The sequence below is a fragment of the Paramisgurnus dabryanus genome, chromosome 15 (assembly GCF_030506205.2).
Source record: "Paramisgurnus dabryanus chromosome 15, PD_genome_1.1, whole genome shotgun sequence".
Taxonomy (NCBI): Eukaryota; Metazoa; Chordata; class Actinopteri; order Cypriniformes; family Cobitidae; genus Paramisgurnus; species Paramisgurnus dabryanus.
Window position 1 is genome coordinate 2,273,481 of NC_133351.1, and position 18,003 is coordinate 2,291,483.

Genomic DNA, 18,003 nt, shown 5'->3' on the forward strand with positions numbered 1-18,003 from the left:
ACAGCTAGACCAGCTTGCTACACTAGCAAAACCAAGCTGGGAGATCAGCTAAAACCAGCTCACCAGCAACAGTCTTAGCTGGATTTTTTAGTAGGGCAGTTATACAAAATATAGCCCGACTGAATGCGTGCTCCAACCCTAACCTGACCATATCAGAAACCTTCCTGCATTTTTTTCTATTTAAAAACTTTATTTGTAAAGCATTTCAACAAATTAGGACATCCACAAAAGGTTTTGGGTACAAGTTTGTCTCCAAAATAGGGTTAAGTAGGTCCTCTCCCTCTCTCTCTTTCTCACACATACGCGCACACACACCGATCATGAACCGGCGTCGCGACAGCTGATTGGCTGAGCGGTTTGAAGCGGAAGTGAATGTTGCGCGTGGGGATTCCCCGAGGGAAGTTCCCAGCTCATTGTAAAACATGCAGAATATACATTTGTACAAAATACTTCATTTCCTCTTGTTAAACGCCAAAATAAACTGCTAGTAGCGTCGCGATGTCCAAACTGCGCACAACTTTAATTCTTTGGACTGTTACCGAGTGAAGGTAAGACCGCGATGAAGCACACTATCAAGTGCACTTAACGTTACTTCATCCACTCACTTGATGTTGATGCCTCACGAGATACTTTTGCTTTCAGCTGTTAGAAAACTCCTCGTTTTCTAAAATTGGTAGTTTAGTTGTGTTTCTTTGAAAGTCTGTTTTAAAATGTAAACTTTGCTGTTAAGTTTCACTTTCGAAACGAACGAAATTTAAGGACATTTTGTATGATTGGGACATAGGGAAGTTGTCATTAGTGTGTTATCTCAGTATGAATGTAGTTACATATTCTTGGTTAATACTTCATACTTAAATTACAGTATAGCCTATATATTTTGTAAAAGCTGTTGGGTGAACATGTAAACACACATGGTGAAACTACATAGTCATACATTATGAAACATATACATTTAGTTACTTATATAAAGAAGGACAGTTTTAACATAATAGTTGATATGTGTATGTAGGGCAAAGGAAATCAATCATCAATGTCAAGTCAAACAGGTTTGTTAAGTGTGTTATGTTTTATTTTGTCAGTAATTATAGTTTCTGATGGCCAAACAATGTTAACATTTACTCTTAACACGTGCTGTTTGATGAATCATTTAATTTGATAGGGTAGTTTTTATTCTGATGGAAAGTCTGGTAATGGCAAGTTCCTGTTGTGTGAACTTTACTTCATTTAAGTGTGATAAAATACATTGAGTCAGAAAAGATTAAGATTTGTTGCATGCACTATACTGCATGTTTATTTTGGGCAACATTGTTTTATGATTGTATAAAATCCAAACTATGTGCATATACATTAATACTTAAAAAAACTACATTTTTTCATATTGTCCTATCCAAACTATACATTATTCAGTTTAGAAAGACCCTTATGGTCCAGGGTCACACAACATTACCTGGGTATATATTATATATCAGAATATGCGTGTATATTATATTAGACAAAAATTATTTTCTTTGAATAACTTGAAGTGAAGCTATCCAAATGTTAGGGATACTTTGGAAAAACATTAGATGGTTAAAAAAGTTTTTAAAAACATTCAAATGTGACACCCAGTTTGTATAGACCAACAAATGATTTTTATTCTCAATTTATACCCTGGACAAAAGTGTTTTAAAGTATAATATCAAATTAATTAATCAAATAATCATTATTTTATTATAAATGTTGCTTGTGTCATATTCATTCCAGTCTTGGCAGATTAAAGGACTGTTTCTGATATATCCAAATACAATTTTAATTGTTAAAATGATATCTTTTGTATTTATATTAGAAAATGTATACATTAAAGAAATTTGTTCTGTAAAATTTGAAATTGACCCATTTTTTTATTTTGTAATGTCATAATATTCACAAAGAAACTAAACAATAACTAAAAGACAATTTTTTTAAACATTACCCTTACATTTAGGTATAAAGCAGACACTTTTATAGCTTTTGTTTTATGTAATAAGATTCTGTTACAAAACGTCCAGAGTTAAAATGCCAAACTGCATTTTATGGTTTTAACAACTGTTACTTCAAACCCCGACAGCTTTTAAATCATATTTGTTTTTTAAGCTTGTGAGTATTGCTGACTTTTCTGGTTTTAATCTTTTAAGGGTGTTTGTGTCTGCCTGGGACTGGAGCCCGGCACCGGCCCATCCGGAATGTTACTGAAGGCCACGGGATGGACAGGAACATCAGTGACCAGCTCAACAAAGCCTTCGAAGCGTACCGCAATGCATCTATTGAAAAAGATCTTGCCAAAAAGGAACTTCAGCATAAGGTTCTGTTGTTCAAGGAACAATGTTGTTTTTTTATTTAGTTTGTATAAAAGGGAAACGTCACTAACAGAGATCTGTTGCTTCTGCAGACGGAGCAGTTTCAGCGTCACACTCAGCAGTTGGAGAAAAAGATAGAAGAACAAGAAAAGCTAATTTCTCATCTGAAAACTCAACTCGGTTTACTTCACAAACACACCTCAGGTTAGAAAACACAACCAGCTGATGTTTGCTTTTTATACGCATGGACCACAAAACCTTCATACGTAGCACATGTATATTTTTAGCAATAGCCAACAATACATGTATGGGTCAAAAGTACCTTTGGTATTTTATGCCAAAGATCATTAGGATATAAAATAAAGATCATGTTCCATGAATGTATTTTGTACATTTCCTACTGTAAATATATCAAAAATGTATTTATCTTTAGTAAAATGTGTTGCTAAGGACCTAATTAAGACAACTTTAATGGCGATTTTACTCAATATTTAAATTTTTTGCATCCTCGGATTCCAGATTTTCTTTTTTTGTATCTTGGCCAAATATTGTCATATTGTCCTATGTCCTATCCTAACAAATTATACATTAATGGAAAGCTAATTTATTCAGTAAAAAAAAAAATTGGACATTATAATGACTGGGGTCAGGGTTTATATTTATAAATAAATAAATAATTTTCTTTGAATAACTAAAAGTTAAGCTATCTAGACTTTAGGGAAACTTTGGAAAAACATGTAAAAGTTTCAGAGAAACCTTATTCCTATATGTGTCTAATAGTAAAGTCATCAAAATGATAAATACACATACTTGGAAAATAGGAATCTCTTATATTTTAGCTTTTTCAGAGCAGCCTCCCTTTCCTGTAGATAAGAGCTTTGCACACTTTGGGCATTTAATAAACCAGTATTATGAGGTGCGTCATGGGATACTCTTTAACCTTTAAAGTAGTGAAATAAATATTGAGATGTGTTGGCAAATTTTTGTTTTGTTTTTAAAACATAATGATTAATCGCAACTAATCGTTTGCAGAATAAAAGTTTTTGTTTACATCATATATGTGTTTACTGTGTATAATAATAATACACATATATGAATACACACATACATGTATAATTTCATAAAAAATATATGTTTATATTAAAGGTATTGTGGAAGATTTTCTTTTTCCGGGTGGATAATCATTTTTTTTTAAGTGGAAAAGGTGGTTCTTTTCTAAAATTCGAGATATACCTTTAAGTATTTATATATAATAAAATTATTTATGAATATAAAAATGTATATACACATGTTAATATTTCTTAAATATGTACATGCATGTTTGTGTATTTATATACATAATTATTATACACAGTACACATACAAATATATGATGTAAACTAAAACTTTTATTCTGCAAACGATTAGTTGCAATTAATCGTAATGCAGCCCTACATTCATAAATATATTTTCCTACAAAACTTAATGTCATTTAAATAAAAATTGTTGTATATCTGTTTATAACCATCCACATGCCTGTAATAAACTTAGAAAGCATCACTTACACTGTAAAAAAAATCTGTAGAAATTACAGTATTAATGGTTATTACTGGCAACTAGCTGCCAGTAACTTACTGTAGATTTTACATTTACGTTATTTACTGGCAACAGTTTGTTCAAAGTTAAATGAACATGAAACATTTTCAGTCTTTATCTTCTACAGTAAGTTACTGTCAACCAGCTGCATAATTACAGAAATTTGTTTTATTTTCATTTTTGAAGTCCGTAAACGTACTGGTAATGGAAATGTACATAACACAGAAAAGTGATATAATTGATGATGCCCATGTTCAGTATGAGACCAAACTGTTCGAAACTGTTTTTCTGGAAAATGTCAGATGCATGCTTTACTGTAAATAACTGTTATTGTTGAGACACGTGACCGTGTTCACGTATCTCTGTTCCTGGTCATTCTGTTTTTAGGAGAGTTGAAACTCTGCGAATCTGCATACAGAAAACAGGAAGCAGAGATCTCGGCACCTAACGATCAGCACCCTGACAACCAGTCCACTTTCCACAGGACAAATCATTTCCTGGTGTGTTTTTATTATCATTTTAATATAAAGCATGCCATACTGTTGAATCTATGATGTCAGAGTTTTATATACCTGTGAACCATGTGAAGATGGTTAAACAAACTCAGATTTACAGGATTAGTTTCAAGTTGACAAAACCAAGTGCTATCAGGATTTGTTGGTACCATGAAAGCCGAACGTCAACTTTCTCTCTTTGATCCTTATGCTGCTAACATAAAGTTTGTTCGACTTTGTCGGCGCTACAGGAACCGACAGGTGGATGACGTCAAAGTACCGCGAGAGCCATTCGAGAAATCATACGGAAAAGTCTAATTTCGAATCGCTCTCGCGGTACTTTTACGTCATACTCCTGTCAGTTCTTACGGTGCCAAGTCGAACACACGTTTAAGTCCACTAGCCCCTGCACATAAAAGAGTTACGACGTCCACAACTAACAACCAATCGGGTTCAACATAAATAGAGCGAGTAACTATTTCTATTTCTAAATTTACCACGGTATGGTATTTTTAAAGTAAACGTGTGGTGATACAAAATGTTTTTAATTGATCAAAACCATGCTTACTACAATAAAACCATGGTTAACTTTCTTAAGGGTTTGCGCTTATCGCAGCGCCGACTGTCACAGGACGCACCGGATTGGTGGAATTTCGGGGCATGAACACTGATCCAGAACGTAAGCTTAGCCGTGTAGCCTTTGTTACTATGGCGACCAACACCTCGTAAAAGCCCCTTAAAGTTTCATGGTACCCAGGATTGACACAAACTAATTTCAGTCTCACCTGAGTTAGGTAACTAAGTTAACCGGCTTTATGGTACAGACCCCGCTCTGCAAGCGTTGAAATATGCACCATGTGTTTTTTTTCCAGTTGTTGATTAAACGCACATTTTGATGTGATATAATTGTACAGAAGGGTTTCTATGACCGTGACCCCAGGCATCCCACACTGTATATCATGTTCTCATTGTTAGCCGCCTGTAAGTGGAAGACAATCTTAATAGCCGAGTTTGCAGTACTTTGCTAGTTATCCACGGTTCATTCGAGGGTTAAGTTGTGAGAAATGTGTGAAAAAGACGTAGTTCTCTCTCTTCACAGTTTGATATAATTTTTCATCGCGATCTGTCCATAGTGAGAATGTTTCTCTAATTGAATCCAGTGTGATACTTCTTCTCAATTGTTTTGAGCATGCACGTGTTTAAACCCATAGGGGGCACTGCAGCATAACGCTCGTGTACGATCCATCAGCACAGACTCACAGAATTGAGATCTCTCCTCTAAAACAGAGGTGTCACTTTTTTTTAGATGGCTGTTACTCTAAGATATAGAAATAACAGGTTGTAATGGCTCTTTTCTTTTGCTCTTGAACCTAATCTCAAGTAGATAATAGCCTCCACGCTCCAATCAAATGCTGAAGTCACTTTAACCGGATGTTGTACTATAGCATGGATGTTCATGGGTCATATTTGATCCCGGTCGCTCAAAGATAATAAAGCCTATTTTTAGAGCTGTAAATGAAAATAATACTAGTAATACTTAATTAGAAAAGTATATCACATTGCTCATTTAACAGATGCTTTCATCCATAGTGACTTACAATTGAGAGAGCATTTTAACATTTCGTCGGGCCGACAATAAGCGTATTCTACAAAGCCACACTACAAAACCAAAAAAGTTAACTCCAACCAAACCATTTGAGGAAACTGATTGCTTTAAACCATTTTTACGTTTTAAAACACATACATTTGAGTACTGTGAACGTAAATATATTGAGTATTATGGACTTAAGTTCCCAATACTCATATGTATGTTTTAAAAGGCAATCGGTTTCCTCAAATGATTTGAGTTAACTTATCAGGTTTTTACAATGCTTTACTTCATGTACATAAAAATCTGTCTCGTAGTATAATTTAAGTGCATAACATTTGAAGAGAATACAGTTACTTGCAATAAGCATTTCAATTTCACAAAATGGTCACAAATTGCAAGTCCTAATATGGTCCTAATATGCGCTTTAATTTCTTTATGTAAAATGCATTCGTCTCCATTAATTGTGAGGTAAAATGTGACCTTTACATAATGTTGTGTGGCAAGTTGTAACCAAGTTGAGCCCTTTCAGTAAATCTTAAAGTTGCCATGAAATGGACTTAGTGATTGTCTAATTTTCCGCGTGGTGACGTATATCCGATTGAAACAGCTTCTGAAATGAAATAGGTAACGCTGGACTTGAATTCGTCCATCGTCAACCCTCGTAAAGATTATGAGGGCACATACATTTTTAAAAAATAGTGAAGCTCACAGATAAGTCACTTTAAAAAAATACTTAATTGTTGTTGATAATTCTGTGTATTTGTTTTGTTCTTGTACAGATAAGTGATCCCACAGACCGTCCTGGTACGCTTTCCCATTCAATACCTGCTGCTTGTGGAGTAAAGAGGTACAAGATTCATGTCACTTTATAAGATGAATTATTAAAGAAGGATTTTACACTGAAGTCCCACAGGCATGCCGACTAAAATGCATTCAGATTCGGCATGGCAGTTGTGTAAAAAGATTCAGAATATATATCTATGAATAAGAGTATATTAGTGGAGACAACACCCATGAAATCTAATTACTTTACTGCAGTATTTATGTGCTTCTAATGAAAGTCTATTCTTATAAAGCGATTGGATTGTGTGGAGGTGAAAAGTTATCATATTAGTTCTTCCTTAGACACATATAGTCAAAAATCACGCTTACAAAAGATTAGCGGTGAGAGAGAACAACACTACAGGCGTCATGTTAATAAACATCAATTCATGGGTCACGAAAGAGCCTTTAGATGAGAAAACACCCATTACTGGCTATTTATTTATTTATCATCTGCTTATTTTAAAAAAAGGAAGCAAGCAGTTTTGTGATGTGTCTTTGTCTTTGGCTCAGCGAGGACGTTTTGGGCGCTCTGCAGGAAATCCAGGGGACTTTCCAGATCATTCAAACGTTAGCGAGAAGACAAAAAGATCACCTGAAGAGAATACACAGCGGAAAGGAAACCACAAATGGTAACAACATTTTTAGTAGCTAAGTTGAAAATTTGGACTAATGTCCTTTATTAAATTATAGTTGTTATACCACCTAACCCAAGCGCATGTCTTTGTATTCTAATTAAATTAGGTAAAATAATAACTGTGGACTTACAATTACTTTGTAAATGTCACAACAAATGAGTAATTATATAACTGCTAGTATAAAGCAGAATGCTAGTAATTATACATTTCATCGTTTGTTCCCGCGTGCAATTAAAAGCAGAAATGCAGAGCCATGGTTGTAAGGGCTTTTTGCTCCAATGCCCTCTGACCTCCAGGCAGCATTAAAATAGACCGAGCAGATGAACGTGTTCAATTATCACTTTGATAAATGTTGTTTTGAAGCGGTACACTGTTACACAATTACGTGTCCTCTGTGAATTGTCTTGGAAAAACAAGAACGCCAGTTAGATGTATTTTTGGATGCGGTGGCACAGAGGAAACCGTACAGAAAGGGCGTCGTGCTTTGCCCCATGAAACTGCCATAATAAGCGTTGTTTTCTAAATCTTAGGGCTAAAAATCGAAAAGTATTATAATTCATTGCGTAACTCATCCCATGCCGTTTGTGCTGCAGGCGTGAACGATATCTCGAACCCTGCGAGATTGTTTGGGAGAGGCGACTTATTACATTTCTAAATGACTGGACTCGCAATATTTGCCTACCGTAAGAAAAACTTGAGTGGACTTCATAGGAGGAGGCATCTAAGGTTTGACTCTTTTGACTTAAACAAGCAAACAAACTCCCCAAACACCTTAGTAAGCTCAGCAGTTGAAAGGTCAATGACATGCACCATTGTTTTAGTATATCAAACTTGTATATCAAACAAATTAGACGTTTAAGACCACTGTTAAAGATGGTGTTTAAATAAAATAATTTAAAAAAAAATGTTTGAAACCTTTTCTATAAATTTCATGAATATTATTAGTAGGGCTGTCAAAAGATTAATCACGATTAATCGCATACAAAATCAAAGTTTGTGTTTGCAAAATATATTGGAATGTGGATTGTGTGTTATTATTATGTATATATAAACACACAAATACATTTAAGAAATTTTAAAAACATGTTTTTTATGTATATATTTTAAAATTTATATACAAAAAAATCTAATAATACTTACACACAGTGCACACATATTATATGCAAAAACAAACTTTTAATTTATATGCGATTAATCACGATTAATCTTTTGACAGCCCTAATCATTAGTTGTTGGGATGTTAGGATAATTGAAAAACTTGTTTTCAAATGTCAAGGTAGCACACATTGGCCTTTTAGGTCAAGTCAAGTCAAGAAAAGTTTGTTGATTTCTCTCAAATAAGGAAAAATACCTTATTTAATGTAATTGGTAGACTGGTACATTTGGTACAGTGTCAGGTGGTACAACCAATATAAAACTATAAAAATCCTATTTTATCAAAGACATTTTGATTGTATTTATAAAGTATATGTATAGATTTGATATCACAGGCAAAAGCTTATACCAGCAAGTAGAAGTCTGTTGAAGTCCCTGTAAAGTCAGATATTAAAGTTTGTCACACCACAGAAAAATTTGTTATTAACCACCCAACCAAATTTGAATGCTGGAAAAAATGCCAAGGAAATAAAAGAAGTTATCAAAATCTTTAAAAAATAGGCAGCAATCTCTGCTCTTAAGAGATAGGGGCGTGTCCACACTGAAACCATGCCCACTTACGGAAAAGTTTTCAAATACCGCTTCAATCTGAATGGATGCTCGCCATGCGAGGTTTAGCCCCACCCAAATAATCCTGAACACAGAAATGCTGAAAAATCATTAACGATCTAACTCTGCAATTCAGTACTACATCTTTTGTGCGTGTTTCAGCAATACATTTCTATCATTTATAATGTGTTTAGAAACAATTTTCACTTTAAAGAGACTATAAAGGATATTCATTGCAGAGGTCAGGGGGTGTAACCAAAACGTCAAATGGTGCAACTGCTATGAAAACCCATAAGAAATAAAATACATTAAAATAAATATTTTTAATAAGCTTATTATTAAGCTAATAATTTTAGTCTTAATACACGCCAGAGGTTGTAAAAAAAGGTAAAACATTTGTGTTCTTCAATTTATACTTCTCACATGGTAAAGTTGTTTTACACTTTCAAACTACTTTCAGGATTATAATTTGAAAAACTACTATCAAATAAACAAACAATCAGCATGACACTGGAAGCACATTAAAAGTATCTGATAGGTTGTACCACCTGACATCTTATGGAAATAATAAATACTTATTTCAGGAATAAAGAGAATACAGAGAATTGTGGAAACGCATAACAAAGACAATAAACTGTGTGGTACTGAATTGTGGAGGTACACCTTTAAACCGTTTTTTCCTCATTTCTGTGTTCAGGATTGTTTGGGCGGGGCTAAAACTGTGGCTCGATGATGCACTGAAGCCACCGAGCATGGCTCCGCCCCTAACACAATTGCCACTGTTGAAAAGTTAGATCAGATGGCAGCGAGTGGATGTGGTTATAACACTGACAGCTTACACGCCCCCAGCGTTTAAGAGCAAAGATTTTGATAACTTATTTTATTTATATGCTGTTTTATTAATCATTCAAATTTGTCTGGGTGGTTAATAACACATTTTTTTGTGGCATGCCAAACTGAGAACACGTTTAATATCAGACTTTAACAAGTAATTCTGCCCTGGAAATGTAAGCACTAATGACTGAAAAAATTATTCACAGCAAAACAATATCACATTTGTTGCCCTTGCAAAAATGGATTATGGATCTCTAATTGAGTCCAAGCAATTCTCTGATCATTATGATTTCATAACATAACATAAAAAGTCTGCTCGGTGAGATGGTTGACTTTGATCGAGAGACTCTGAAGGAGAATTGTAGTTGATTTTAATTGGCTGGTGTGGCAGTGGCTGGCACAGTTGTTATGGTAGATCGGTTCGCACTGCATTGTTTGGTGCTAAAATTGACAGAGTTGCTCATTAATAGTCAGCGTTACATGGTGTGCATATCACTGCTGTGCTTCTATACATTTGCATACTAATGTGCTCATATCTATATGAGTGAGAGATAATCTAACATATGAGCAGTTTCTCTTACCTACATTAGAGTGTCATTGTGACATCTGTGTGTCTGATTTTGTCTTCCTCATTTGTATGAATTTATTGCCTGATAGTTTATGTCCTTTTCTATACATCAGATGTTAATCTAAATCAGCAGTGTTCATTTCTTATATAGCTTAGTGGTAGAGCATTGCATTAGCAGTGTAAAACATCATGGGTTCGAACCCAGCTAAGGCTGCATAACAATTAATCGTGACTAATCGTTTGCATAATAAAAGTTTTTGTTTACATTATATGTGTGTGTACTGTATATAATGTATATTATGTATATATAAATACACACACATGTATGTATATATATTTAAGAAATATTTACATGTATATACATTTTTATATTTATATATAATTTATATTGTGTATAATTAAACACGATTAATCGTTATGCATCCCCGAACACACATGTAGATGTCTTAATGTGGAATAGCACAGGAAATAATATCTTTAAACCATCAGTTAAAAAAAATCACAGTTACAGTAACACTTGCAACAACTGGCAAGACAATAAACATTAACATATACACTGCTTCAAAACCTGACGTGTGTTGACATGAGATTTGTTTAATGCAATCACTCACTGAGCTTGCTTTTATAAAGATATATCTTTATTGTCATGACTTATGCATAACCTTTGTAAGGATAACAGGAAGGGTTTATATGAGGTTTAATCAGTAGCTGCATTTTCTTTACCCTTTAAATTGACATTTCAAATTGAAAATATGCCCAATGGAAACACATCAATGTTGCAAAATCTCCCATATATCGCAAGAAAGTTTGTACGCTCGCATGAGGTGCTTTTTCAGGCAATTCGGAAAAGGTGCATTTCGCAAAACTGCAATGGAAATATAATTATTATTTGAAGATGAAGCGGTATGTACTACACCTCAGTACGTGTCTGGCCCCAAGTGTAAGAGACTTTCCTTGACAATAACGTTTGGCTAACACTCCTACATCTCTTCTGATTTAAAATAATGTACTATCACCTCCAAGAAACACCTATACGTTGCCGCTCCTAAGTATAAGGGGTTTTCCTTCCCTTTAATGTTTGTATACTCTTACACCTAGTGCGGTGGATGTGATATTAGTAAACCTACCAACATCAGTCGACGTGATATTTGGAATGACAGAAAAAACAGTCGCATATCATCGATTAATGGAAACGCAGTAGTCTTTTTTCGACATTTAGAAAATAACGCTTAAGTTGTGCGCAAATCTGTAATGGAAACGCAAAATGATAAGACGTGCATTGAAGAAACTTACATTTGTTCACTTGCAATGCAAAATTTACTGATTGTGATAGTGATCGATGTTAAGTCAAGAGTTCAATGAGTTGATATAGGGGTGGTTTTCCGGGCAGGGCTTATCTTAGTCCCAGACTAATGCATGTTTGAGGTGCCTTAACTTAAAAAATGTCTTGCACTGAAACATCTTAACATAAATTAATGCATTTTGTTTTGTCTCAAGATTGCTTAAATGTCCTTATATAACCATAAGGCCTAGTCCTGAATTAATTTAAACCTCGAAAAACTGCCCCATAGTGTTTAGTTACATATCTGTTTACATATCTAACCCTAACTCTTTCTCTTCTCTTTTTCTACTGCATTACGTTTTAAGATGTCTCTGTAACAGACCTTCATATGGAAAATGGGAAACCGTACGGTTTGCTGGCGGTTCAGTATAGTTCAGTGCTTTTGGCCGAGCCAATTGTGACTAAAACTTCATAAAGCAGTCCAATTGAAATAAAGGCAATATAAAATTAAAACCGCTTATTTTCTCAATGCATGTTCATGATCTTATGCATGATTGATTGTGCATGTTATACAAGAGAAACCGATAAATTTGTAGTCATCTTTTATATTATTTTATTTACTAACCTGCTTTGCCTTTGCAACAACATTACGTGTAAATGTTGTGCATTTTTAAAATACATAACCTCTTCACAGAGATACTATATCTTTTATAGTACAATAAATTTCTAAAGATTATTTTTAATGAAATGACCTCGTAAAGAGACCAAGCAACGTCTCTTCACCATTCATTTCATCTGTTTCCAGAACAGTTCTCCATGCCCATCCAGTGCACCGATGACACAGCGGAACAGGCCGAGGTGCCTTTTCCCCCAGGATTGAGGCCAGAGGTCAACAAAGCCTCCGCACCCCTCGCGTCACGTGGTGCTGGTCCAGACGGCGCCCTTTTGGATTCCCTAAGAGGCCTGAGTGTCAAGTTTCCCCCGAGCCCAGACGCCGAGTACGATTTTCTGAACAGTACCCCGGATAAACGTGTGGAGTTGCCCGTGCTCAGGCCAGACCTGGAAGATCACATACACCCGATGAGGGAGGAGTCTTATTCTTCATATCCCACCCCCTCTCCGTCCACTCACACGTCTGCAGCTTCAGCATCGCTTGAAAGTGTACGAGGACCCCAACAGGTGAGAGGGACGTTCGCACCCACCGTTCAGAATTAACACTCGCCAAGCTCCATATGTGATTTAAATTAAATTTGGCGAGGAAATGCAAGTTCCTTGCCAGTTATTTTATTGGGAACTGTTTATTAAAATATCTTTTTTTGAAAACTAATCAGTGCTAAACTGACAAGGTGATACTCTACAATAAATGTAGCTAGGCAGCTTGCTTGTGTCAGTGAGAGAGTTTTTTATTAAAGGGGACATTTCACAAGAATTATTTTAAGATGTCAAATAAATCTTTGGTGTCCCCAGAGTATGTATGTGAAGTTTTACTTTAAAATTTTATTATAGCATGTTAAAGGAGCATTTCACCTGTAGAAACATTAATCTTTATTGAAAGAGTGTGATCACTGAAATCTGTATTTCTCCTGTCTCAGCGGAAACTGAGGAAATGATGCATGACCATTCAAAAACATGACTGGGGTTCTAACTATAAAAAACTTAATGCAAATGGGTGAAGTGTCCCTTTAAAAACGCCACTTTGTATGTGTGAGCAAAAATATGCCATTTTAAATGCATATGAGCTGATGAAATGCAAACACTGATTGCAATGATGGTGGTTTGTCAAAATTGAAACTTAATTGTGCTGTCAATTTTTTTCTCTCTCTGCACTAAATGGCAGTGCAGTGGTTGGATAGTGCGCATAAAGGGGCGTTTTTCTCCCCTTCTGACATCACAAGGGGAGCCAAATTTAACGACCTATTTTTTGGATGCTTGTAGAGAATGGTTTACCAGAACTAAGTTACTGGGTTGTTCTTTTTTACATGTTCTAGTTTGATACACTGCAAAAAAAAAAAGTATTTTGTCTTATTGACAAATATCAAAAAATTCTTAAATCAAAATGCATTTACTTGATGAGCAAAATTACCCAAAAAATATTTATTTTCTAAAAGACAAACATTTGTAGTTTAAGTGAATTTGTGTTGAAAACAAGCCAAAAAATCTGCCAAAGGGGTGAGAAAAAAAAGAAGTTGAAATAAATTGACTTTTTTATAAACACTTAATTTAAGAAAATATTTCTCACCCCATTGGCAGATTTTTTTGCTTGTTTTAAGCACAAATTCACTTAAATTTGATATTTTTGGTTTAAAAACTAGACTTATTTTTGCTTATCAAGAAAACGAATCTTAAAGTCGCCATGAAACGGAAGTAGCGATTGCCTTATTTTCCCCGTGGTGACGTATATCCGAATGAAACGGCTTTTGAGATGAAATAAGGCAGGGCTGGATTTGAATTTGTCCATCGAGATCTGATTGGATCGTTTGAAGTTGGGTCGTGTTGCTAATTGCTAATCACTGCGATCTTCTCCCGGACCCCGCCCACCTGCCATACTTTTGACCGGAAGTGAAGAGAGATCGTTTTGAGGAGGGGAGGAGATTTGCATTTTTGATTAAAGATTATGAGCACACACGAATTTTTAAAAAATAATGAAGCTCACAGATAAGTCATTTGTTAATAATACCACACTATTAAAAATACATATATAGTTTTTCATTTCAATTTCATTGCGACTTTAATTTGAGAATTTTTAGATATTTGTACTGAAAACAAGATAAAAATACTATTTAAGAAGTTTTTTTTTTGCAGTGTAGAAGCACTGGGGACCCAATTGTAGTACTTTAACATTGAAAAATCAGATTTACATGATATGTCTCTTTTAACATTTAACAAAATGACTGTGCCGTGAGTTGTAATACTGAGCACATTTCCAAAGAGAAGTCCCAGATGAAAGGTTCCTTTAACCATTTTTTTTGTCATTATCATGAGGCAGTTTCCCAGACCGGGTTTAGATTAGTCCAGGACCAGGCCTTAGATATATTAGGATATTTAAGTCATTTTTACAAACAAACCTTACAAAAAACAATTCTGGTGGTACAGATATATATAAAAATACATCGGTGCAAGATGTTTTTAAATCAAAGCAGCTCAAACATGCATTGGGTCTGGGAAACCGCCCCAATATGTGTCACTTACAAAGAGGATGATCCCAAAAATGCATTGCAACAAAATGCATGAAGAATGGTCTTTGTTTGGGCACAGGACTTTTGTTTTGCCTGTTTAGACCGAGTGAAATGCACAATGCGCATAAATATGAAACTATTGCACATCATCTCACTACAATAAAACAAACTCAGTATTACATGCTGTACATACATTCACAGCTTGAAATAATGCTGAGGAAATCTGATAAAAAACAGACATAGAAAAATAAAGCAACCCTGTTGTTTTTACCTGTCTATATGGAGAAGTGAGAAACTCACACCTATTATATAAGCTTCACATCTGCATTGGGATTCAGTGTAAATCCATTTAGGATGTCAATTAGGATGTGCTAAGACCACAGAGAGCTGTGAATCACATATTACCTCTTCTTCTGTGTTGTTGTACTATTACACTCGCTTCTGGGCTGTTCTTTTGTTCGTCTGTAGTTTAAAGTGTCACACATACCTGGGCTCTCGTTTAAAGAGTCTAAAAAATATACACTACTGTGTTGTCGGCAAACAGATAGTTCAAGTGATATGTCGAAATTATGAAGTGTAAATCTGGTGTCATTTTTTTCATTATGATGTTTTAAAGAAACTGTGATAGGAATGGAAAGATCTAGGGATGCATTACGATTAATCGTGATTAATCTGTAGCAGAATAAAAGTTTTTGTTTACATCATATATGTGTGTGAACTGTGTATAATATTTATGTATATATAAATATACACAAATGCATGTATAATTTTTAGAAAAAATATATATTTATATATTAAGTATTTTTATTTATATATAATATAAATGATGCATAAATAAACAAATGTATATACACATGTAAACATTTCTTAAATATATACATGCATGTGTGTGCATTTATCTATATAAAGTTATTATACACAGTTCACACACATATATGATGTAAACAAAAACTTTTATTCTGCTATAGATTAATCGCGATTAATCGTTATGCATCCCTTAATATACCAAAATATATGACTGATTATATAGTCTGGTATCGTCACAATTATGTGAAGCAAGAAACAAAAGTGAGATATGAGTTTAAAAATAAGGCTTTTGTCACTAACAGATTATTGAATTAGTGAATATAAAATGTTATTGTGATAATTTTCTGTGCATTTTGGTCCTATAGCAATGAGGTTCATATGAATCTTACTAGACATGTAAAGCCACTATTGCATCAAACAGAATTCATTGAGCTTTATTTATACATTATTAATAATAACGTTGGATATATTTGATCCTGCATTGACCATACCATCAATGCATGTTTAATGCTGGATTTCCCCAACATTATCTCATAAAGAGATATTTGACCTAATCTTCTTTATCTCTGTCCAGCTTATTTGGACTCCAGACCTCCCGGACGCGTCCGGCCAGGCGTCGGGGACAGACGCTCAGCAGATGAACAGCCGAAAGAAGTGTGCCTTTTGTGAGGATGATGTACCCCCAAATGACATGTATAGCCACCTCAATTCACACTTTAAGAACAAAGCTGACAAATGACCCGTGCGGTCGAGGACTGAAATGGCCTTTATTCTTGGCTTTTGTTGAGTAGCGTTCTGCCCGTCAGAACATATTTTCTCACATACTTTAGTGTTTTATTTAATTAGAAGAACTTGATTTAGGATGGTTTATTTCTTTATTAATCTTTTTAGTAAGAGGCATTCCCATGACTGCCAGTTTACTGTACAAAAGCTTTCTTTTAAGGTAATTTAATATGATATGGCGATCTAAAGGACATTTGCATCTCTGAGAAACTTTTTTCTTTTTATACTCGTGTCATTATTTGTAATAGCTCTTTGTGATGCTTTAATCTAAATCGATCGGAAGTTTAAATATCTGGCCATTCTTACCTTTAAATATCACAGACAGTCTTTGCTCTGAATATCTTAAATTAAAAAACAAAACGTGAATTTTTTGAGTAATTCTTACAAATGTCAATGTATCGATACTTACAAAGTATCGATAGTCAAATATGAATCTGCCAAACTATTTAACAATTATGAAAGTTTCAACTATAACCACTGAACTATTGTTACTTATTTCACGTCCATCACTTGAATTTATGGGACGTGCAGCAGAATTTTAATTTATAGGCCCAATGAAAGGGTCAAACCCTAGGGCAGTGGTTCTCAATCTGGGGGTGTGTTTTTATAAAATACATGACTTTATCATAAATTCTATGTAATTAAACCTCAGAAAAATAAGGCTACTACCCAGCAGCACTACATTGTGTAATTAAAATGTTTTGTTTAATTCAAATTGTAAGTTTTAAAATGTTTTATGTCATAACTTTCATTTGGGGGCCACGACGAAGCAATGCACCATACAACATACAGAGGGGGGTGCACACCTAAAAAGTTTGAGAACCACTGTCCTAGAAGATAATATTTTTATTGTTTATCCAAAATCTGTTTTGTATAAAGTGCTTATTTCATTTGTAGATACCACTATTGCATCTGACTGTCAGGTGGACCCCAGTCTGTATACAAATATACAATTTTTATATGCCTATTATCCTATTGTGATGTTGTTTGATATCTAAAGCGCTTACAGTTTTAGTCATGGCTGTAAATTTAGTGGTCACTGGAAGTTTTTTTCCCTTGAAATGTTGTGGAAGTAATAACTCTTAATTGCTTTAATTTGATAACTTAATTTTAATTTGTACCACCTGTATGAAGAATCTGCTCAGAATGAGAAATCATTTCTCCATAATTATTTCAACGATAAACACCATCTGGTCTACGAAAGCACTCTTGCACATGTATTACGAGCTCGCTTTATAATTACACGCACAATTATCTTATGATTTTTATTGCATTACTATGTGGCCTTCTTGCCTGTCTCGGATGTGTGTTTATGGGCCCTGTAGTTCATCCAGATGAATGCACGAGCGAAAAGTACTCGACTGGCCATCGTCTGAATTAGATGCTTAAATACCTCTAATACCACAACATTCTA

General features: G+C 34.6%; 1 protein-coding gene across 1 annotated transcript; it reads left to right on the forward strand.

Annotated features, from left to right (window-relative positions):
* Positions 1-361: 361 nt before the first annotated feature.
* tank (TRAF family member-associated NFKB activator) lies at positions 362-17,558 on the forward strand. Its single transcript, XM_065252350.2, has 8 exons — positions 362-548; positions 2,154-2,320; positions 2,408-2,519; positions 4,278-4,390; positions 6,755-6,822; positions 7,311-7,429; positions 12,629-13,002; positions 16,381-17,558. Exons 2-8 carry the CDS (start codon positions 2,222-2,224, stop codon positions 16,543-16,545), a joined length of 1,050 nt encoding a protein of 349 aa, XP_065108422.1. The 5' UTR covers positions 362-548; positions 2,154-2,221; the 3' UTR covers positions 16,546-17,558.
* The last annotated feature ends 445 nt before the right edge of the window (positions 17,559-18,003 follow it).

Excerpts from the sequence above, each read along its gene's own strand:
- tank (XM_065252350.2), top strand. The coding sequence starts at position 2,222 with ATGGACAGGAACATCAGTGACCAGCTCAACAAAGCCTTCGAAGCGTAC. Across the intron at positions 6,823-7,310 it reads GCTGCTTGTGGAGTAAAGAG|CGAGGACGTTTTGGGCGCTC; the intron begins GTACAAGATTCA and ends TCTTTGGCTCAG. Across the intron at positions 7,430-12,628 it reads CGGAAAGGAAACCACAAATG|AACAGTTCTCCATGCCCATC; the intron begins GTAACAACATTT and ends ATCTGTTTCCAG.